The following is a 24,735-nucleotide window of genomic DNA, read 5'->3' as shown; positions in this document are numbered from 1 at the left end:
TGTTGTTTAAGCTGTAGTTCAGTTGAAAGCACTTTTGTTCCTGAGTTGGAAGGTTGTGGGTTCAATTCCCAGTCAGGCCTGGAGTACATAAATCTCTGGCTGACAACTCCAATGCTATACTGAAGGGGTCCTGCATTGTTGGAGGGGCAGGCTTGTGGGTAGGATGTTAATCCATGACCTAGTCTGCTCTCTCAGGTGGATTTAAAAGATCCCACAGCATTATTTCAAAGAAGAGCAGTGAAGTTATGCCAGATGTCCCGGCCAATATTTATCCTTAAACCAACACCAGAAAAAACCCCAGCTTATTTGGTATTTCCCACATTGATGTTTGGGGGAGCTTGCTGTACACAATGGAGTTGTTGCGTTGCCTACAGAACAATGGTGACCACACTTTAGTCGTGTGTAATTGGTTGCGAAGCACTTTGGAAAATCCTGTGATTGTGAAATGCATGTCTTTCTTTGACTTGAACTCCTGAAGAACCCCATTGTGGGAACACCTTGACCAAAATGACTTGAATGGTTTACAAAGTAGGATGGGTTCAATCCCCATACCAATTGGCCTAGTTCATTGGAGCCTGCCTCTTCACCTTGCCCACACTTGGGAGTGGTGCCTCTCGAACTACACACAACCAATTGTCTCTCTTTAATGGACAGCAACAGCCATGGTCTTGTGCAGACTTTGGTTAATCAGCCTGCATTAGAAGGACAACCACAAGCTACTCGGGTCAACAAATGTAGTTGCACCATCATTCCCTCACACCCTGAGAACTGATCCTTAACATTTTATATATTGCTTGGCTGCAAGAAGAAAACTTAATAGCTACATAGATAGGGCAGCATAATGGTCAGCACTGCGGGCTCACAGCGCCAGGTACCCGGATTCAATTCCCAGCTTGGGTCACTGTACAGAGTTTACACATTCTCCCTGTATCTGCATGGGTTTCCTCTGGATGCTCTGGTTTCTTCCCACAGTCCAAGAGACGTGCTGGTTAGGTAGGTGCATTGGCCATGCTAAATTCTCCCTCAGTGTCCCCAAACAGGTGCCAGAGCATGGCGACAGGGGGATTTTCACAGTAATTTCATCGCAGTGTGAATGCAAACTTACTCGTGACACCAATAAATAAACTTCAACTTTCAAAAAAAAAAGGTTTGAACCAGGAATTTGAGGGCACTGTTGTGGAGACAGTTCTGGAAAGCATCCTCCCAGCTTTGGAGTCTGGATTTGGATTAAGAATGAAAGGACTCTGTCTTCTGAAAATATCCAACCGAATAAGAAAAGTTGAGCAGCACAGCCTCTTAAGTTTGATTAAAATTAGTAGAAAGGAAAAGAGAACACCCAAAGCCTCAAACAGTGAAAATTGCTGTAGTGCCAGCAGTTACTTAGCAACGGGACGCTGGACTTTGAAGTCACAATTCAATTTATCTATTTATAAATAAAAAGAACAATCCAAAAGCGATAACCTTATTAAATTTACCGAAAAGATTATTTAGAGATTGCTCCTGTAAAACGGGTAAAAAAAAAACACAACTGCTTTTTGATACGAGGAAACAATTTAACAATTTTCCACACTAACAAGGTGCAAGTTGCCGGCCGTTATTTTGTTTATAAACCGTTAATTTTGAAAAGCTAACCTGCCATTGTTTGTGTTTGGTCGCAGGTTGGCGCTGGGCTGGGGTTGCTAGGTAACGGTGGACGCTTCCAGCCGGTGTCGGGATCACTGACTCTCTCCAGTTTCCTTTTTTAATTTTGTTTTTAAACAAAGGGAGAGAGATTTCGCTGCTGGACGTTCCCGACATTGACGGCGATGAAGGTGTGTATGGTTTAGGAGTGATTTCAATATCCAGTGCGATTAGTGGAGATAAAGCCGGGTGAAGTTCAGGCGGCGCCCAGGCCCAGGCCCGACTGGCAAACAGGAGCAACCGCCTTCTCCAACCCTCAGCCGCTGAACGAGAACACTCAGCGTTAACACCCCAACACCAACACCCCAACACTAAACACCCCAACATTTACACCTCTCCCCAACACCAACACAAACAGGAGCAACCGCCTTCTCCAACCCTCAGCCGCTGAACGAGAACACTCAGCGTTAACACCCCAACACCAACACCCCAACACTAAACACCCCAACATTTACACCTCTCCCCAACACCAACACAAACAGGAGCAACTGCCTTCTCCAACATTCAGCCCGAGAACACTCAGCATTAACACCCCAACACCAACACCCCAACACTAAACACCCCAACATTTACACCTCTCCCCAGCACCAACACAAACAGGGGCAACCGCCTTCTCCAACCCTCAGCCGCTGAATGAGAACACTCAGCATTAACACCCCACCCCATCACTAACACCCCAACATTAACCCCCCCCCAATACCCCAACACCAACAGGAGCAACTGCCTTCTCCAACCCTCAGCCGCTGAATGAGAACACTCAGCATTAACACCACCCCATCACTAACACCCCAACATTAACCCCCCCCCCCAACACTAACATCCCAACCCCCCCCCACCTCAACACCAAAACAAACAGGAGCAACCACCTTCTCCAACATTCAGCCCGAGAACACTCAGCGTTAACACCCCAGCTCAACACCCCAACACTAACCCCCCCCAACACTAAACACCCCAACCCCAAAACCAACACAAACAGGAGCAATTGCCTTCTCCAACCTTCAGCCTCTGAATGAGAACACTCAGCGTTAACGCCCCACCCAACACTAACCCCCCCAAAACTAAACACCCCAACCCAACACCAACACAAACAGGAGCAACCGCCTTCTCCAACCTTCAGCCACTGAATGAGAACACTCAGCGTTAACACCCCCCCCAACACTAACCCCCCCCCCCGCAAACACCAACACAAACAGGAGCAACCGCCTTCTCCAACCCTCAGCCGCTGAATGAGAACACTCAGCATTAACACCCCAACACGAACCCCCCACCCCAACACAAAACACCCCAACCCCAACACTAACACTAATACCCCAACACCCCGACTCCAACACTGACACCCTGACCCCAACACTGACACCCCAACATCAGACTAACATCCCAACACTAACACCCCAGCATCGACACTAACATCCCAATACCAACACCCCAACCCCAACACTAACACACCAACCTCGGCACTAATACCCCAACCCCAAAACTAACATACCAACTTCAACACTAACACCCAACACTAACACCCCAAGCCTAACACTAACCTCCAACCCCAACACTAACTCCCCAATGCTAACCCTCCCAACACCAACACTAACTCCCCAACCTTGACAGCCCGACACCAACCCTGACACCCGAGACCCAACACCCCAACCCCGACACCAACACTGCACCAGGCAGCTCATCCTCCCACCCAACTTTGTATCATCTGCAATTTTGCCAGTAATACATTTAGTTCCCTCTTCCAAATAATATGCAATTTGAACAATTGGAGTCCTAAGACAGACCCCTTCAGTATCCTGCTTGTCAAGACCCATTTATGCCAACTCTTTGCTTCCTGAATGCTAACCAGCTTTCTATCCATCTCAAGACACTACCCACAATCCCATGCGCTTTAACTTTACATAGTAGTCTGCTATGTGAGGCCTTGTCGAAAGCCTTTTGAAAGTCTAGAAGGTGGTTGCTCTTTGATCAACTCTACGAGTCACATCCTCAAAGAATTCAATAAATTAGTCAAACATGATTTCCCCTTCGTAAATCCATGCTAACTTTTTCTGTTTATACCACTGCTTTCCAAATGCTGAGCTATGAAATCCTTGAGAATGGACTCTAACAACTTCCCAATACAGGCATTAGGCTCACTGGGTCTATAGTTTAGTTCCAGGTTTTCTCTCTACCTGACTTTTTGAATAGCAGGCTTACATTAACTACCCTCCAATCTATAGGAACTATTCCAGATTCCAAAGAATTTTGGAAAATGGCCACCAATGGATCTACTATTTCCAGGGCCACTTCCTCAAGTACTCTGGGATGAAGATTACCAGGCTCTGGAAATCTATCCACCTTCAATCCCATTAATTTCCCCAAAACCATTTTTCTACTAATGCTGATTTCCTTCAGCTCCTCATTAAAATATGTTTCTCTCAGAACTTCTGGGACATTATTCTCCCCACTCCATCTTGGGGACCCACAATCCAGCTAGTTTGTAAGTCAGTGTGATGGGAGAAGTCTCAAGTCGGCAGTCCACTTTTCAGAAGCATTCAGCTGGGTAAGCATTACCAACGGGTTGGATGCCACAAGTTTTATCATTAGTTTTTATTTATACCTCATTTCCTCCATAATTTCTTGTATAAATGGGCAAATGCTTTTTGCCACCTCACTATCAATACAGGCACTCCTGGAGATCGTGCTTCCAACCTAGGCGAAGCAACCTCCAAACTTCTGGATTGTGTAATTGATAGTTCTAGTGGGTGGTGCTTGTTGGCAATATCTCTGCTTTTCATCAGCTGATGGCTAACCCGTAGTTGTCAGTTGCTTTTGAAAAACAGTCCATGGTCCATTGAAAAAAAGGCTCCAGCAGCCTAAGTCGTTACTTATGCTGCACTTGAGCCTCCTCTTCTCATACATTTTACTTTCCCCCTTAAATGTATCTATATTATATATATATATTTCAACCACTCTCTCTGGTAGAGAATTCCACATTCTCACCACTCCAATGGATGAATGCATTAACAAGAAAAGTTTTGAATGAATACATTTCTTCTGAATTTGCTATTGGGTTCCTTGGTGAAATATCGATATATCACAGGCCTCTAGTTATGCTCTATCCCATAATAAGAAACATTGGGCTGAATATTACTTGCGTTTGGAGGGTCTGTTTTCCATGAAATGGGATAGGTGTCCATCCCATTCCCTCCCGCCCGTCCCTGGGTTCCCCCCCATTATATGGGGAGTGGACAGGCTGCCAATTCATTGATCATGATAATAAATACACATGCCATAAAATGTTTGACATAAGCAGTAGGGTGGGAGTTGGAAGCTTGCCTGTGTTTTCTTAAACTTAAATGTTCAAAAGGTGGGAGTGAATTGGATGTCGCTCTTCAGGGGCTGCCCTTGGCCAATCACGGGTTAACCTCCCTTAGGTCAAAAGTCCCTCCCTCTCTACCCGCAACTTCCCTTAAACCTACTGCCTCCCCCACCTCCTGCCCCTGTATCTAACATATGCAAACCCTCCAGGCTTGAGACCCCAGACTTACCTGCTATGGAGATACATGAGCCTTGATCTTTTTTTCCTGCAGTCACAGCAGCTCCACTGATGCCTTCCCGGCATTGCAAAAACTAATGGATAGACCAGCGGCTTCAGAGGGCAGGACTTTCGGCCCAATGAGGGAGTTCCATTCAGTCCTTGTAGCTGCAAGGTGGGTCAATTAGGAGCACATCAGCTCCATGCTGATGTGGTTTCTAATGGGCAGGAGTGCTGTCTACCTGGGGACATATTAATCTGCCCACACACTCTGTAACTACTCCATTAAAATTGAGTTTTGAACAGGTCACCCCTCTCTTTCTTTCCATCCTGTCCTGATATATATCACACAATTCTGGTATCATCCTTTCTTTTCCATATTTTCTCTAGTGCCTCTGTATCTTTTCTATAATATGGTGACCAGAACTGTGCATGGTGCTTTTAGAGTGGTGAATACCAATAGTGGCAGGAAATGGCCCTTAATTACTCACTTAAGGACTTCAATTGGCAGCAGGTCAGAACGTCCGTCCAGGAATCTGCCAGCTTATTGCCCAATTAAGTTGCCCATTACATCACCAATTGGTTTTGTGGAGGAGAGCATTAAATCTCTCAGACTCCTATTTATTGACAGTAGCTCAGCCTGCAACACTATTATTTCCATGAAATTCATCTCCAAACTCCGTGGCCTGGTCCTCGGCACCTCCCCCTGCAACTGGATCCTGAACTTCCTAACTCATAGACCACAAATAGTAAGAATGGGCAACAACACCTCCTCGACAATCATCCTCAACACTGGTGCCCCTCGAGGCTGTGTTCTCAGCTCCCTACTATTCCCTTATATATCTATGTGGCCAAATTCCCCTCCAATTCGATTTTCAAGTTTGCTAATGACACCACCGTAAGTGGGTCGAATTTCAAACAATGATGACACAGAGCACAGGAATGAGATAGAAAATTTGATGAAGTGATGCAGCAACAATAATCTCTCTCAATGTCAACAAAATGAAGGAAATTGTCATTGACTTCAGGAATCGTAAAGGAGATCATGCCCCTGTTTACATCAACAGGGACAAAGTAGAAAGGATCAAAAGCTTCAAGCTTTTAGGTGTCCAGATCACCAACAACCCGTTCTGGTGCAGCCATGCCGATACTATAGTTAAGAAAGCCTACCAATGCCACTACTTTCTCAGAAGACCAAGGAAATTTGGCATGTCAGCTACGACTCTTACCAACTTTTACAGATGTACCAAAGAAAACATTCTTTCTGGTTGTTTCACAGCTTGGTATGGCCCCTGCTCTGTCCAAGACTGCAAAGAACTACAAAAGGTCGCGAATGTAGCCCAATCCATCACACAAACCAGCCTCCCATCTATTGACTCTGTCTATACTTCCTGCTGCCTTGGCAAAGCAGCCAGCATAATTAAGGACCCCACACACCCCAGACAATCTCTCTTCCAACTTCTTCCATTGGGAAAAAGATACAGAAATCTGAGGTCACCAACCAACCCAAGAACAGCTTTTTCTCTGCTGCTGTCTGACTTTTGAATGGACTTACCTTGCATTAAGTTGATCTTTCTCTATACCCTAGCTATGACTGTAACACTACATTCTGCACTCTCTCGTTTCCTTTTCTGTGAATGGTATACTTTTTCTGTACAGCACGCAAAAAACAATACTTTTCACTGTATGTTAATACATGTGACAATAATAAATCAAATCAAATTAAATCCAGCCTAATGTGTTTCCGGAGCCACATAGTTGCTAGACCTGGCAAAGACAGATTTCCTTCCTTAATGGACATTTGTGAACCACGTGGGTTTTACAACAATTTATAAGTTATATGGTTGCCATTGCTGATGCTGGCATTTATTTTCCAAACTGTAGATTGATTTATGAATTGAACTTAAACTCCACTGTGGGATTTGAATGTATATCTATGCATCATTTATCTAAATTTCTGGTTTACTAATTGGATAACATAAGCATTATAGTATCATTCCCTTATAGTGTCCACATTAAGCAAAGTTTCAGTAGATAGCTGCTTGCAAAAACCTTGCCCACTAACCCAGTCAGGAAAAAAAGCAACAGAAAATTTCTGTTTCTTTCATCTCTTTCAAATATTTTTGATGCACTAAAGCATGATGGATGTTTGTATGTGCATGCGCATGTACGTGTGCAGGCTGATAACTTGGACTGATTTTTTTTATATAGAATATTAAAATGGATTCGAAACCCATTGGAATGTGAAAAGGATGTGTTTTATTTTTAAAGAGTGAGACAAGATTGCTTCCAGCCTAAAATGTGACTCACAGCAAAGAGACAGAAAGACCCACTTAGCAGGTCTGGAGGTTATCCTCATTATTTGATCACATAAAACTGGTTTGTGGAACTGCAACTTATAACAATCCCTTCTCAATTACACATTGGAGCTTTCAGCGTTCAAGATGTTCACTGAAGTTACCTTGAGACCAAAACATGGCTTCCATTTTACTTGTAGCTAACATGACAGACAAGATTTTCTGTTTGTTGGCCCAGGTGCGATACCAAAAAGAAAGAGTCTTCATTTATATAGTACCTTTGATGAGTTTGGAATGTCTGTAAGCGATTTATGCCCAAAGAAGTACTTGTAAGTTTATTTATTAGTGTCACAAGTAGGCTTACATTACCACTGCATGAGGTGGTAATGTAAGGAGTAGCACAGTGGTTAGCACTGCTGCCTCACAGCGCCAGGGACTCGGGTTCAATTCCCAGCTTGAATCACTATCTGTGCGGAGTTTGCACATTCTCATTTTGTCTAGTTGGATTTCCTCCGGCTGCTCCGGTTTCCTCCCACAGTCCAAAGAGGTACATTGGCCATGCTAAATTGCTCCTTAGTGATAGGGGGACTAGCTAGGGTAAATGCATGGGGTTGTGGGGATGGGTGAGATTGTGGTCAGTGCAGACTCAATGGGCCAAATGGCCTCCTTTTGCACTGTAGGATTCTATGATTCTACGTTACCGTGAAAATCTGTAGTCAAAAAGCATAGCCATTATGGTAACGGCTGTAAGGACCCAAACCATTTGGATAATTAGCAACTAATCTGTTTTGGTACTTGTGTTTGAAGGATAGCTATTGACCTGAACTCCAGGGATAACTTCCCTGCTCGTGCTCAAAATGATGCCATGCAATCTTTTCTGTCCACCTGAGAGAGCTAATGGGACCTCAGTTTAATACCTCAACAGAGATAGGTACGTCTCACAGTGTGGTGGAACCTCAGTATTGCTGAGTCATCTTAAAATAAGTGTAAACTGAGATTATGTTCTCTAGTCCCTGGAATTCACTTCAGTGACCTACTGACAGAAACAAGAGCAGTGCCACCAAACATGAGATGGTATGGTGCTTATGTCACTGGATATTAATCCAGAGACCCAACTCTGGGGACATGGGTCCAAATCCTGCCACTTATAATAAAGCTAGTCTCAGTCATGAAGACCTTGAAACTATCATTGATTATTGTGCAAACTTACCTTGTTCACTACAATGCCCTTTAGGGAAGGAAATTTGCTGTTCTTATCCGGCATACATGTGATTCCAGGCCCACAGGAATGTGGTTGACAACTGCCTTCTGAAATGGCCTCTGAGTTAAAGGACAATTATGGATAGATAACAAATGCTGGCTTTGCCAGTGATGCCCATATCCCATGCAAGAATGAAGAAACCAAATCCTTTATCTTAAGGCTAGGGGCACAAACAAGGTGTGGAAGTTGGGTTTAAGATAAAAGTAACAAAAAAATCTAGAGTAAGGAAGAGTGGAAAAGACACAAAAAAATTAACATAAATAATCCAGAGAGTTCTAAATAAAATGGGATTAGCAAAGCACTGGTTTTCCGCAACCCAGTCTGTAGAAACATGAACAAGTGGATTTCTGGCATACCCACATCATTTAAACCTTTACAACACTTGGGTTCTCTGACACAGCATCTGTAAAGAGAGAAAAGAGCTGACTTTTCAAGTCCAAATGACCCTTTGTCAAAGACCCTTTGTAAAAGGGTAATTAAGAATTTGAATTTGGTTTACAGCAGATGGAATTTCAATAACAGTGAACGTGAAGCTATAGTAACATTCCAACTGATTTGCTAATGTCTTTTGATAAGGAAATGAGCCTTCCTCACCTGGTCTGACAAATATGTGATTCCAGAGCCATACCAATGTTGGCTCTTAGCAATCTTCTGAAGTAGCCCATACAAGCCTTTAGCGATTCAAGAAGGCAGCTTACTACCACCTTCTCAATGGCAATTAGGAATGGGCAATAAAGGCTGGCCTAGCCAACATCCTGTAAAGGAATAAAAATATTTAAAACTAGGGACAGCCAATAATTGGTGACCTTTGTGTTGTTGCTTATATTATAAGAATGAATTTTAAGAAAAGTGACTTATATTTACTAAATAAATAATCTCTATCATCAACTTTTGTTCCTATCAGGTAAACTATTCGTAAATGCAAAAGTCTTGAAAGTTGATGGCTGCAGTCACAGTTTTCCTTTAATTATGGATTTAAACGATACATTATCCAAATCAGCGACTGCATCATTGGTGCCAGGTACAAGCACCAAATCATGGAAGGACAAGGTATGTCTTATAACTCTGACTTCAAGTGTTTGACTGTAGAATGCAGACTTTATTACCCACATTCTTATTCTCTAGGAGACATTATGCAGATCAAGTCGCTGTGAGATAATTGTCTATTTGCACAGTCTCGTCTTGTTGATTGTGGGGTTTACTTTGAATAAAATTACACAACGCAATGAAAAATGTGATGTCAGGTGCAGAAAATACGTTTGCATTTTGGGAACTGGGCACCTTTCACTAGGCGCTGAGGCCTATCATTCACATTGGCTTAAGATGCAGCAGGCGAGTGCTGTTGATGCTCTGACACTGCACACAAAACAACAACCTTCATTGCGGCTGCAGCTTTCAATTAAGTTAAGTAAATGTTCTTCCCACATGTGTATGGTGTACCTAAGCAATGTTTTGGACATTCAGTAGCCATTTCATAATGAACATGCCAGGATCAATTAAAGGCCACAAATTGTAATTGAACTTTTCAGTGTCTTTCTTCTATCAGGGCACTTTTCTGTGCTGAGCCTTCCCTTGCTGGACCTCCAGCGGTCAGTTCCTCAAAGTGGATCATGGTGTGCAAGCTATTTTTCAGCCCGCACCCAGCCTTTCAATAGCTTTTAACCCCTGTTAATATGACACAATTCCTGATGGTTGCCAGGGCACATCATTTTTTAAAATTTGATTTATTATTCTCACATGTATTAACATACAGTGAAAAGTACTGTTTCTTGCGCGCTATACAAAGCATACCATTCGTAGAGAAGGAGGGAAGAGAGTGCAGAATGTAGTGTTACAGTCATAGGTAGGGTGTAGAGAAAGATCAACTTAATGCAAGGTAAGTCCATTCAAAAGTCTGACAGCAGCAGGGAAGAAGCTGTGCCAAGAAGCTGTGCCATCATGTGCCAAGCACCAGAAACTATGCAAAATAATTCAGTGTAGTGGCCTTGCATTATTGGGTCTAATGAGGTGGTAGGTAGGGCCATTTTATCAGCAATGTAACATGTGTGTAAAATCAAAATTTGGGCCTATCAATTATCTATCTCTGTCCAGCATCATTTCGGGGAGGAGTACCTTCACAATTAGGAACTAGCTTACCCATTTCTAGTAATTATTTAAGGAATTTTGTAATTTTTCCTGTCAATGGCAGCTTCTTATGAAATGGGAATGCTAATCATTGCATATAATGATAACCAGTTCCAGAATTTTTTCCTTTTATTTCAGAAAATGATCATTATCTTGTTATTTCTGTAAAGGACAGAATCATCATACTTTGAGCATGCATTTGAGAGGCAACAGTTAAGGAAGTATCCATTATCATAGATCTCATTGAATCCCTACAGTGCAGATGGAGACCATTCAGCCATCGAGTCTGTACCGACAATAAACCCAGCTAGGCCCTATCCCCTAACCCCATGTATTTACCCTGCTAGTCTCCCTGACACTAAGGGCCCAATTTTACCATTGCGTTGTGCCCGTTTTCAGGCGTGAAAATGTGGTAAAGTTGGGTGTGAGGCCATTAACGCGATCTGCGTCTGCATCCGTGCAGATGGCCACTTTACCGAGACCCATGAATGACCGTGTCCAATTCGCGCCTGAAATGGGCGCAACGGTGATTTAAATGTATTTGTATGTATTTAAATTGAATTAATGAACTGCCCGCCCAACTTTATCAGCATTTCACCCTTTACCACCATGTTCGCTGATCTGGAATCATGCCGAAATGGTCCTGCTGAATAAAAGTCTTGATCGAGCGCTCCAGCTGCTGAAGAGGTGAGTTCAAGAGCTTCCAACTGCTCTGACTCAGATCGGTGATGGGGGGGAGGAGGGAAGCGGGTCAGATCATTCTCTAGTGAGGGAGAGGGAGGAGGAGGCAGGTCGGATGTATCTCTGGCGGGAAGGGGGCAGGGGGGTGCGAGAGGAAGGCCAGATGATTGTCTGGTTGGGGAGGAGAAGGCAGATCGTTGTCTGGTTAGGGAGGGGGGAGGCAGGTCAGATGTACCTCTGGAGGTGGGGGGGAGGAAGGGAGTGAGGCCAGATCATTCTCTGGCGGGGGAGGGGGAGTGAGGCCAGATCATTCTCTGGGGGCAGAGGGGAAAGGCCAGATGGATCTCTGGTGGAGGCGATGAAGGGGGTGGGCAGGGGGGCCCGTTGCCACTCTGCAGGCGATCGGTGGGGGGGAAGGGGGCAGGGGGTCGTGATTGATCTGGGGAACGGAGGGCGTGGGTGGATAAGGAGGACAGTGATGTGTGTGTGCACCATCGCTCCTGCTTTTCACTCCCGGGCCACTTTCTCCATTTTGTGGCCCGGGAGCAATCTGACACAGACGCCCGTTTTTAAATCTTTTCCTAACTGCGCATGCGCAGTTCAGAGCTCCAATCATTTCGGGCACACTAAGCCCCACACAATTCAGACGCGCAGTTTTTTTTCTGGCTAAATGCGTATGGGGGCGCCTGAAAGCAATTTCCAAGCTGGATCTGAATTGCGCCCAGATACAGCACTTAGAATCAAAATGGTAAAATCAGGCCATAAGAGTCAATTTCGCATGACCAATCAACCTAACTCGCACATCTTTGGAGTGCTTTGTCTCATTTGTTTAATTTGAATTGTGTTCACAGTATAGTCAAGGCTTGTTTTGAAATTTAAATATAAGAACTGATTGGTTATGCTTAACAGAACTGATTTCTCAAAGACAATTGGCAATAATAGAATGGTCCTTACTAGCACTATTCCTTCAGAGGCAGTCCAGCTTCTCAGCAGGAGAACAGAATTGAGCCAGTATTACTCTCGCAATGCCTTTGTTTTTACTTTGCGCTGTGACTTGTGCTAATGCTGTTGGCTTCCGACACGTGGATCTCACACTAATGACTGAAAGCTGAAATTAAAACGTAGGGGATTTGCAAAGAATACTCATCTGTATTCTCCTTCTGGTATTCCCTATTATTGGCTTCAATAGATATCAGTGAGCATTGCTTCAGGTTGTAGCCTGAAGTTGTATTTGGGGAGTTGATGGCCTAATGGTATTATTGTTGGACTATTAATCCAGAAACTCAGCTAATGTTCTGGGGACCTGGTTTGAATACCACCACGGGAGATGGCGGAATTTGAATTCAGTAAAAAAATCTGGAATTAAGAATCTACTATTACCATGAATCCATTGTCGGAACAACCCATCTGGTTCACTAATGCCCTTAAGGGAAGGAAGTCCGCCGTCCTTATTTGGTCTGGCCTACACGCAACTCCAGAGCCACAGCAGTGTGGCTGACTCTCAACTGCACTCGGGCAAGTAGGGATGGGCAATAAATGCTGTCCAACCAGCAAAACCCATGTCCCACAAATGAATATAAAAAAGTAGCCAAGACAACAGGCTAGAAACTGCTACCAGTGGCACAGGACACGTGCAGGGGATATGTGCAGTTAAGATGAGTTTCTCATAACTGTGTTGAATTAAATTGTCAGTGTAAAAAGAGGTGATGGACTATTAATTTAGAAGCTCAGCTAATGTTCTGGGGACGTGGATTCGAATCTCGCCATGGCAGATGGCAGAATTAGAACATAGAACATAGAACATTACAGCGCGGAACAGGCCCTTCGGCCCACAATGTTGCGCCGACCAGTCTTATTTTTTAAAAAAAACATTGACCCACTAATCTAAACCAATCCCTTTTCGTCCATAAACCTATCCACCGATCTCTTAAACGCCCCCAAACTAGGCGCATTTACAACTGCAGCAGGCAGGGCATTCCAGTCCCTCACCACCCTCTGGGTAAAGAACCTGCCCCTGACATCCGTCCTATAACTACCCCCCCTTAATTTAAAGCCATGCCCCCTCGTGCTAGCTTTCTCCATCCGAGGAAACAGGCTATCACCATCCACCCTATCTAAACCTCTAATCATCTTATATGTTTCTATAAGATCCCCTCTTAGCCGCCTTCTTTCCAGTGAAAACAACCCCAAATCCCTCAGTCTCTCCTCATAGGACCTCCCCTGCATACCAGGCAACATCCTGGTAAACCTCCTCTGCACCCTCTCCAAAGCCTCCACATCCTTCCTGTAATGTGGGGACCAGAACTGCACACAGTACTCCAAGTGCGGCCGCACCAGAGTTGTGTACAGTTGCAACATGACGCTGCGACTCCTAAATTCAATCCCCCTACCAATAAACGCCAAGACACCGTACGCCTTCTTAACAACCTTATCTACTTGATTCCCAACTTTCAGGGATCTATGTACACATACACCTAGATCCCTCTGCTCCTCCACTCTATTCAAAGTCCTCCCGTTAGCCCTATACTCAACACATCTGTTATTCCTACCGAAATGGATTACCTCACACTTCTCCGCATTAAACTCCATCCGCCACCTCGCGGCCCAGCTCTGCAACCTGTCCAAGTCACCCTGCAAACTTCGACACCCTTCCTCACAATCTACCACACCTCCGACTTTGGTGTCATCAGCAAACTTACTAATCCACCCAACTATACCCTCATCCAGATCATTAATAAAGATTACAAACAGCAGTGGCCCCAAAACAGATCCCTGAGGCACACCACTCGTAACCGAACTCCATGATGAATAATTACCATCAACCACCACCCTCTGTCTCCTATCTGCTAACCAATTCCTGATCCAAGTACCTAAATTACCACCAATCCCATACATCTGCATTTTCTGCAGAAGCATACCATGGTGAACCTTATCAAACGCCTTACTAAAATCCATATATACCACGTCTACTGCCTTACTCCTATCCACCTCTTTGGTCACCTTCTCAAAGAACTCAATAAGGTTAGTAAGGCACGACCTTCCCGCTACAAAACCATGCTGACTATCTCTAATCAATTCATTACTCTCCAAATAACTATAAATCCTATCCCTAATAATTCTTTCTAAAACCTTGCCCACTACAGAAGTAAGACTCACTGGTCTATAATTCCCAGGGAAGTCTCTGTTCCCCTTCTTATACAATGGGACAACATTCGCTGTCCTCCAATCTTCCGGTACTATACCAGAGACCAACGACGACCTGAAGATCAGAGCCAGTGGCTCTGCAATCACCTCTCTTGCCTCCCATAGAATCCTAGGGTAAATCCCGTCTGGACCAGGGGACTTATCTATTTTCAACCCTTCTAGAATATCCAACACATCCTCTGTATCAACTGCAATACTTTCTATTTTACACCCCTTCACCCCAGTGACCTCCTCAGTTACATTCATATCGTCCTGCGTGAACACCGAAGAGAAATAATGGTTCAATGCCTCTCCAATCTCTTCCGGTTCCACACACAACTTCCCCCTACTGTCTGTAACTTGAATTTGAATTCAATACAAGATATCTGGAATTAACAATCTACTGATGACCATGAACCATTGTCAATTGTTGGAAAAACCCATCTGGTTCACTACTGTCCTTCAGAGGAGGAAATCTACCTGGTCTGGCCTACGTCATGACCCGAGGTCAACAGACCTTTCCAGAGCCACAGCAATGTGGTTGACTCTCAACTGCCCTTGATTAAGGGTAACAATGAATGGGCAATAAATGCTAGCCAGCCAGTGACGCCCATGTCCCACAAACAAATTTTAAAAATAAGCATATTTGTAATTTCTTTTTACAAATTTCATTAATAGTTTTTAAGCTATCAAAGTTGAGTTTGAAAGTTGCTGTATTCTTTAAGTAAATTACTTCTGAATGGTCTCTGTTTTAATCTCCTGTTTAATCTTCAGAGGACTCAATAAAATAAGGAAAAGCATGTATATTCACAATGTGGTTTAAAGTAGCATCATCTGCTTGGGCTTTATTAATGAGCTTGCTGATTGTGTTAGCTCAGGACGAAAATAAAGCAGGCAAAATGTTACGAGCATCGCTTTGGAATCGGAAGCTGACTGAGGAAGCAAAGTGTTTATGTGATGTAATTTAACACATAAACACTTTCACTTCGCAATCAGCTCTCCTATCCATCAATGTATTTAGGCTTTCTGGAGTTCAGCAGGGACAGACGCAATCCTTGTTTTAATGAGTTCTCTTAAAATAAACCATAAAATTTGGAAGTGGGGAGGAAAGAGAGAGAGCCATGCAACATTAAATATATACCCCAAAATAAGTGGATAACAATTTGTTGGACATGAGTTACACACTTAAGAGGGCTTCTCAAATAAAAAATAATTAGTTGTTCTTGCATTCTCGTTTCTATTGTACCCTCTAGCATATTTCCACAAAACCAGACACCACAGTGCTCGTTGCTGTGGCTTTGCAAGATCACATTATTAGGAATCTGCAGCTCCAAAACCTTTCATTGTCTGATACTTTCAAAACAAAACAACGGCCTAAGATGAGTTGCTACAGGCCCATAGACAGAAACACTGTGAAGCCTGTGGTGGATACAGGAATAAAAAGAAAAGAAGAAAAGAAGAAAAGAAAAAATGAGGAGGAAGAGTATGTTTTGGATCCAAAGCCCTTGGGCCTCACTTTGGGTAAATTATCTTCACTTTTCACGTTTAATGTATTGTTTTTATGTTTGCGTCATGCTTGTGATGTCATTTTTAAATAACAGCTAATTCAAAAAAGAATCATGGATGAGATGGATATTTATTATAAATCTAGTGGCTAATTGGTTTATGTCAGCCTCCTCCTCAAAAGAGAGTCTGTATTTAGCAGGAAGCTACAGGAACATAGTGGATGAAATTTTATGGCCTCGCTCATCCTGTAACCGTGGTCTGCTCCTCGCTCACAACAATTCCTGTGGTGGGCAGTTCAGTAAAATTCTGGCCCATGAATTTGTTTAGAAGGGCAAATTATTTGGCAGCCATTTTAAGAATTGGAACTGATACCACCTGCCATTTTGAAGCAAAGTCAGTGGTGTCGATCAATATAGATTTAACAGTTTACTTTTGTGTGCTGATGTTATTTGCTAACCATTTTTTATGGTCTGTGATGTTGTGAACAAACAAAATGTGGAATAAAGTAACAGGGTGTAAAATTCGAAGTGCTGAACGAGTGTTCAGGAAAGATTTGCGCCAATTGTTTGGGTGAGCTCCCAGTTGCAATCATAAGGCACTTAGTTAAAAAATGTCCAGATGTGATTGTCACCAGAAGGGGGAGTGGAGCTTAAAGTCATCAATGAAGCCAGCTGCTGAGCTCTTGGGGCACCATTGCGCAGGCATCCCAATCTTCCAGTGCACCGTACTCACCGTAGAAGTCGGCTTCCCATTCTTCAGTTTGTAAATATACAGGGCTTTCCTGTATTAGGAGTTGGCATCAATTTTCCAGCTCAAAAATATATGTTTAGAGTTACGCAATCCCAGGACGTAGGATCAAGCAGGCGATACAGACAGCTTTAGCTAGAACAAAGTACAAAGAACAACACAGCACGGGAAACAGGCCCTTCAGCTGAACGAGCCTGCGCCACCATTTTAACATTGTGAGTTCCCTCTTCCACCCATGATCTTTGTCTACGCTTATGGCACTCCACATTGAGGGTTTAATTTAGGGACAGTTTGTTACTCCAATCAGCCTAAGAGCACATCTTTGGGGTGTGGGAGGAAACCGGAGCACCAGGAGAAACCCATGCAAGCATGGGGAGAATGCGCAAACTCCCACAGATACTGGCCCAAATTCATGTGTCTGCACAGCAAACAGTGATAGTCACTGAGCTGTCATGTTGCCCATCAGCTGGTCCAGTTTAAACATACACTAATGACGTGAAGTACTAGGCTACTCTCGAAACATCCAAGAGCAGCCCTTGTACGACCTATCGCGTGTATGCCCCTTGTTGGACAACAAGGCAGACCGAAGCACCTGTGGATTAAAAGAGAAAAACATCAATAACATGCACATCTTATGCAAACATTCAAGGGAATCCCCAGGAGCTCAGAAGTAAAACAAGTGAGCCAGAAAATATGTTGGAAGGTCCAAAGGAATCAATTGATTCCCAGGAACGTCCCAAGGCTCTTGATCCTCATTTAAAACAGTCTCCTATATCCCTCCATCTCGATTCCGCTCATGTGCCTAAGTATCCCTGAAACAACTCCAGCGTGCCTACCTGCACCAACTTACTTGGCAGTGCATTCCATACTCCCACAACCCTCTGTGCGGGTTGCACGCGTGGTAAGATGTATCCACATAGAAGAAACCACGCATGGCAACAGATGAAAAGAAATGGGATCCCCTGCAAAAATGATGAAGTGCGAAACTGGCTTCAAGATAAAAGTTGCAACATTTGTCAACTCATCAGATAGCTGCTGCAGAGAGAGAATTTGGTGTTAGTGACAAACTGGTGCAAGAATGGACGAAGAAGGATGATCTAATCTGAAGAAGATGCCCAAGATCAAATGCACCATGGGAATTGGTGTGACCTTGAGAGGGGTCTATGGGAATGGGTTGTCGAAAATCGCCAGAATGGTTTTATCGTCACCAGAAATGCAATGCAATGGTGTATTGTCACTGGACTAATAATCCAAAGACCCAGGATAATGCTTCGGGGATCCAGGTTTGAATCCTACCACAGCAGATTGTAAAATTTGAAGTGAATGAAAATCTGTAAGTAAAAGTCTGCTGTTGTTGTTTAGCATATCTTCACACCCATGCTGTTTTTTAACCCTTTGGAGAATAGTGAGGAAAGTGGTAGAAGGATTTCATGCAATTGAACTCATTGAACGCTCCTCCCCGTGGCTAAAATGTCCTGGCTTTAGACTCGAACCAGGAACTTCTGGTCCAGTGGTAGGGGCACTACCACAAGGCCTTCTCCAAAGTCTAATAATGACCACAGAACCATTGTCAATTGTCGTAAAAATCCATCATATTTACTAATGTCTTTTAGGGAAAGAAATCTGCTTCCATGCCTGGTCTGACTGTGTGTGATTCCAGATCAATGCAAATGACTCTTAAATGCTCTCTGAAATGGCCTAGCAAGCCACTAAGGGCAATTACTAGTGAGCAATAAATGCTGGTCCAGCCAGTGACTCCCACATCCCATGAAGGGATAAGTAAAGTGGGACAAATCCAGTCCTGAGCCCAGCAAACATTCAGAGTTACAGTTAGTTGGTCTAATCACTTTATAGAAAGAAAATATCTAGTTTGCTGCAGAAGATCAAGATTATTCAGAGACCTTGTTCACATTTTGTACTCAGCAGCTAAGTCGATCCATGTTTGTGGAAAGGTTTTCCAAAGCTTCAAAGGCCAACTTATACGCAGTGATCAATAATAATTGACATTGAGGCATTTTGAAAGTTTCAAATTAAGGTTAAATACATTCATCTGAATGACCTCTGAGCAAGTTATTACAAATCACAAAAAAGGGTCTAGTTCAATTTGTGATCTAGTTATAATTGACTGGTTTCAGTCTTTCCTCAACAAGAAATCTTGGTCTAAATTTTGGTTTATCAATTGTTCTTTTAAGCACAGAAAATGGGTCTGGTTGATGCACCTAAAGCACCGTTAACAGATAATGAATGGCAACTGGTGAAAAAGAGATCAATACAACAGGGAGATTCATCACAGCCTTGTGCTATATGCAGAGAAGAGTTCGGGATGCAGCAACAGGTGAGTACTTTTGAAAAACAGAGTAGCAAGCGCTTTTCACATTACTGGAGTACAAATTGCGAAGAAACTAGGAGTGTATTCCATTCAACAGTGATTGAGATACAAGTGTGAAATATTAACCAGTTAAAATAGCACTGCAGTATATGCAGTGCTAATTCCACCCCCCCCTCAAAAAATGTTCACTTTTGAATTCAATTTATACCTGTTTAGAAACCTCCATCAAGAGGGAGCCTGGTAGATCCACGACTAACCTCACTGGCCAAGTCCTAAAGGACATTGGTTGGGACCATTCTCTTTCACGTTGGGGATCTGTTTTGCTGATCTAGCAAAAATATTAAACAATGACAGTTTCTACCGCTTAGCAGTAAAGACCATTTTAAACCAGGTTCTTGGAGGCAGAGTATGAACCAGTCACTGAATGGATAGTGCTCGACGGATTGGCCAGTAGAAGTGTTACTCAGATGCACTTAGGGTCCACTCAAGAAACAGGAGGTCAAACAATGCAAAAAAAACTATTCCTGCAATTTACTGATGCTATATGTGTTCTCCCAGCCAATGACAGAATATGGAAAATATATCTTATATCCTACAGATGTTTCTCCTCGATAACTATCAGAAACATTTTGGACAAAGTCAGGGGGCTGAATTTTATGGGATGCCATAGCCCCTACTACCCCCAGCCAAAATATCAGTGGAGAGCCTCCCCATGACCCCAATGACAACTCCCCTCCCCTGTCAGTTTAACGCAAGGAGCAGCATTAATTGTGCTAAGGAGAGGTAGCGGCATTGTGGCCATCCAGAAGCCCAGGCAATAGTCTGAGGACACAGGCTCAAATCCACCCTGACACCATCTGTTGGAATTTAAATCAGTAATTATGGAATTAGAGGTCTCGGTAATAGTGACAATGAAACCAACATTGTAAAAATCTATCTGGTTTCCTACTGTCCTTCAGGGGAGGAAATCTGCCGTCCTGACTTGGTCTGGCCCACATCGAGCTCCAGACACACAACAATGCAACTGATAACTTCAGAGGCCCAGCAAGCCACTCAGATGTCTCAAATCGCTACGAAATCTGAAAGGAATGGAAGCGCAGAACTAGTTAGCATTGAGTTAGGCACCAGAAACAGCACACTCAGCCCTGTCAAACCTGCAAAGTCCTCTTTAGTAACGTCTGAGGGCTTGTGCTAAAATTGAGAAAGCTGGTTCACAAACTAGTCAAACAACAGCCTGATATAGTCATACTCAGACAATGTGCTGGACACCACCATCACATTCCCTAGGTATGTTCTGTCCCACCAGCAGGACAGGACAGCACGGTGGCACAGTGATTAGCATTGCAGCCTCACAGTGTCAGAGATCCAGGTTCAATTCTGGCCTCAGGTCACTGTCTGTGTGGAGTTTGCACATTCTCCCTGTGTGGATTTCCTCCAGGTGCTCCGGTTTCCTCCCACAGTCAAAAGATGTGCAGGTTAGGTGGATTGGTCTTGCTAAATTGCCCTTTAGTGTTAGGAGGGCTAGCAAGGTAAAATATATGGGGTTATGAGGATAGGGTCTGGCTGAGATTGTGGTCGGTGCAGGCTCTGTGGGCCAAATGGCCTCCTTCTGCACTGTAGGATTCTATGACAAGGCTCACCAAAGGTGGTATAAAGCCCTGAACCTCAACTTCAGAACCCATGAGGTCAAATATGAGTAAGGAAACCTTTTGATTGTTAATTACCACCTCCACTCACGCCCTCCTCAACCCCCAGCTGATGAACCAGTATTCCTTCACATTGAACACCATTGTGCTTTAAGACCACAAGACATAGGAGCAGAATTAGGCCATTCGGCCCATCGGGTCTGCTCTGCCGTTCAATCATAGCTGATATTTTTCTCATCCCCATTCTCCTGCCTTTTCTCCATAACCCCTGATCCCCTTATTAATCAAGAATCTATCTATCTCTGTCTTAAAGATTCTCAATGACCCGGCCTCCACAGCCTTCTGCAGCAAAGAGTTCCCACAGATTCACCACACTCTGGCTGAAGAAATTCCTCGTCATCTCTGTTTTAAAGGATCATCCCTTTAGTTTGAGTTGTGCCCTCTGGTTCTAGTTTTTCCTACTAGTGGAAAAATCCTCTCCACATCCATTCTATCCAGGCCTTGCAATATCCTGTAAGTTTCAATAAGATCCCCCCTCATCCTTCTAAACTGGAGGAAGCACTATCGTTGGCAAGGCACAGAACGTACTCTGGATGGGAGACTTCAGTGTCTATCTGTAATGCATACGAGCATTGAAGAGACTTCAGACAGTTTGAGGAATCATAGGGTGTGGCTGGGGACATGAGACAGCACTGAATTGACATAGAGAGTACAAGGGGCCAGGGGATCAGTGTTGCGGATATGATGGCATGTAAGGTAAAGGAGCCTAGGAGGTGGGTGGAGTGCAGTGAGGGATAGAGAGCCCATAATCTTCATACACAACTGGGACAAAGTCACAGAGAAGAGAAGCAGATAATCTAACCAAACCACCCAGTACTCGTCCACCACCATGGCCTCCTGATTTCAGAGTCAGTGTGCCCAGCTCCTACATCACCCCACCACCCCCACAAAGCATCAGTGTACATTCTACCAAGATGGGTTGGCGGGTCTGATAAACTTCCTGATTTGAGTTGCCCACCTCACACACCAAAACCTAGCCATAACCTTATTATAATCTTAATTTAAAGAAGATGCAATCCAAGAGAAATTTACAGGAAACTGTGAGGCCTGAATAGAGCGGACATGAAGTGGATGTTTCCAGTAGTAGGAAAACCTAGAACTAGAGGGCATAACCTGAAGCTAAAGGGATGATCCTTCATAACAGAGATGAGGAGGAATTTCTTCAGCCAGAGAATGGTGAATCTGTGGAACTCTTTGCCATAGAAGGCTGTGGAGGCAGGTCATTGAGTGTCTTTAAGACAGAGATAGATAGGTTCTTGATTGATAAAGAGATCAGGTGTTATGGGGAAAAGCAGAAGAATGGGAGTGAGAAAAACATCAGCCACAATTAAATAGCAGAGCAGACTCAATGGGCTGAGTGGTCTAATTCTGCTCCTATGTCTTATGGTCTAAACATTATTTGTTTTCCATCTATAAACACAATATCACAAACTACTGTGTGAACTCAATCTCAACTATATTTTTTGGTGTTCTGTCCAACAGGTTCTGCTGTCTTGTTCTCATGTTTTTCATAGGGTAAGTGGTAAAAACTGCAGAGAAATTATTAGAATTTCCATTTTTAGGAACATATGTTATTGATGTTTTGTATAATTAGGGACATAAATGGTGGGATTCTCCCAAAAAAATTTCAAGTGTCTAATTCGCATAAAAACTGGAGTAAATCCCATTGTTTTTTTCAGCAGGATTTTCAAAATGAATCTCCCACACTCTGTGCACCGCAGTATCCTAGTGTCAATAGCGTTAAACATTTGGGGGCGGGGCCTATTCCCTCCGGATAGGCGCTAAGCTGCCAGCCTAGCAGACCACTGTGCATGCGCTGATCTGTCAGTACCGAGATCGGTGCACGTGCAATGGTCCCGAACTGCCCAGCTCCCGATCGCTGGCCAGCCCTGCGACCTCACGTCGCCAGCTGTGGGAACACCCTCTCACAAGGCCCAATCACTGGCCCCCCCAGAGATGTCCCAACCAAACTGACCCATTCCCGCACCCTGGTGGGGTCAGACTGCCAGCTCTCCGCAAGTGGGAAGCTATTGTAAATCCCGCTGGAGTGAAACACTCCTGGCTAGGGCAAGGTTGGGTGGGGGGGTACTTGGGGAGTGGTGGTGGTGGTAGTGAGGGAGGGGAGGCTAGCGGGCCTATAGAATTCAGTCCTGCACCCGCTAATTCTGATTTAAATAATTTATACAGCTCTACACTGATTTCTGGCACATAGCTGACAGCGGCGGTAATCCTGCAGCCGGAGGCTCACGGAGGCCGTGGCGCACAGTGGGGAACCTACTGCACGGCCTCCACTTGAATTTTCCGGCCCACAGCATGCTGGGAGAATCACCCCATAATGTGGTTTGGAACATGTGCAATCAGTATTAAAAGCGGCACTATAAAATAGCTTGTCAATGTCTGAAAATTTGCTTATACTGTTCATTTGTACATTTTGTTTGAAGATTTGCTTGCAAGCCTTTGAGAAGTTCTCTGGGAGGAAGAGTTGCCCAATGTGCAGGAAAGAACAATACCAGACCAGGGTAATTCATGACGGAGCTCGTCTACACAGGATAAAATGTGCTACAAGGTACTAATGTGATAACAGAGGGGATCGGTGCAGGTTTGATGGGCCATATGACTTTTTCTGCACTGTTGGGGTTCTATATCTGTGCCATCTTATAGAAAACATTTGCTTTACAAGGTAAAGAAAGAACATGGCTACATAGATCAGGATAAAGGTATTTAAAATCTGGAAGGGTATAGATAAAGAGAGAGAGGCTGTTTCCAGTGGCCGATAACCAGAAAGGTTATAAGGTGTTTGGCAAAAGAACCAGTGCCCACACATGGAAAAACTTATTTTAATGTAGTGAGTGATTAGGATTTGGATCGCAACGCCAAAGAGTGTAGTGGACATGCTATCAATCGTAGCTGTCAAAAGGGAATTGGATACTTATTTGAAGGAGAAAAAAAATGCAGGGATATGGGGAAAGAGCAACGAAGAGATTCCTCTACAGGAGCATTGCTACAAACTAGATGGACTGAATGGCTTCCTTCTGCGCTGGAATGCTCTTTATTCTTTCATGGGATGTGGATAGCAGTGACAAAGCCAGCATTAACTACCCATCACTAATTGTCTTTGAACCGAGTGGCTTGCTCAGCCATTTCAGAAGGAAGTTAAGAGTCAACCACATTGCTGTAGAATCTGGAGTCACATGGCCAGGCCAAGACAGCAGATTTCCTTCCCTAAAGAACATTAGTGAACCAGATGACAGTTTCATGGTCATATTACTGAGACTGACTTTCAATTCTAGATTTATTCATTAAACTTAATTTCCACCAGCTAACCGAGGCAATGTTGTGATGAGTGATGTTGTCTCTGGAGGCTCCCACCTTGGAGTCTCCAGATATGGTGACTCCCATCCTGGGGAGCAGCTAGGAAACCACCTCTGCACAAGGCAAAGGGACTGCTCTGAACCTGTAAAATACCAGCAGCTCCAGATAATTGCCCTCATTTGGGTTTTAATTGACTAAATTGGCCACCCACCTTCTATCACCAGACAGCTGAGCCACTTCCATTCCTTCCAGTGGTAAAACGGCTGTTTGGGAAGAGGTGGTGGGGGTGGGAGGAGGGGAGCTGCATCTTCCCCCTCCCATACCTATGTGGCTCCCTGGCATTTCACCAGCTCTCCTGCCACCACCCCCATACTTCCTAGCCTGTCATTCAGCGG

General features: G+C 44.0%; 1 protein-coding gene across 1 annotated transcript in view; it reads left to right on the top strand.

Moving 5' to 3' along the window:
* Window positions 1–1,745: 1,745 nt before the first annotated feature.
* The window catches only part of rnf32 (ring finger protein 32), a 50,180-nt gene continuing 27,190 nt past the window's right edge, over window positions 1,746–24,735 (top strand). Inside the window, exons 1-7 of the mRNA XM_080217504.1 lie at window positions 1,746–1,811; window positions 7,406–7,534; window positions 9,657–9,802; window positions 15,994–16,261; window positions 19,186–19,328; window positions 22,511–22,543; window positions 23,470–23,594. Coding sequence (XP_080073630.1) covers window positions 9,722–9,802; window positions 15,994–16,261; window positions 19,186–19,328; window positions 22,511–22,543; window positions 23,470–23,594 — 650 coding nt within the window. The 5' untranslated portion in view covers window positions 1,746–1,811; window positions 7,406–7,534; window positions 9,657–9,721. The remainder of the gene's footprint in view (window positions 1,812–7,405; window positions 7,535–9,656; window positions 9,803–15,993; window positions 16,262–19,185; window positions 19,329–22,510; window positions 22,544–23,469; window positions 23,595–24,735) is intronic.

This window comes from Carcharhinus amblyrhynchos, chromosome 2 (genome assembly GCF_965287045.1).
Source record: "Carcharhinus amblyrhynchos chromosome 2, sCarAmb.v2.hapA, whole genome shotgun sequence".
NCBI classification, from domain to species: Eukaryota; Metazoa; Chordata; class Chondrichthyes; order Carcharhiniformes; family Carcharhinidae; genus Carcharhinus; species Carcharhinus amblyrhynchos.
This window is presented reverse-complemented; position numbering and strand designations above follow the sequence as displayed.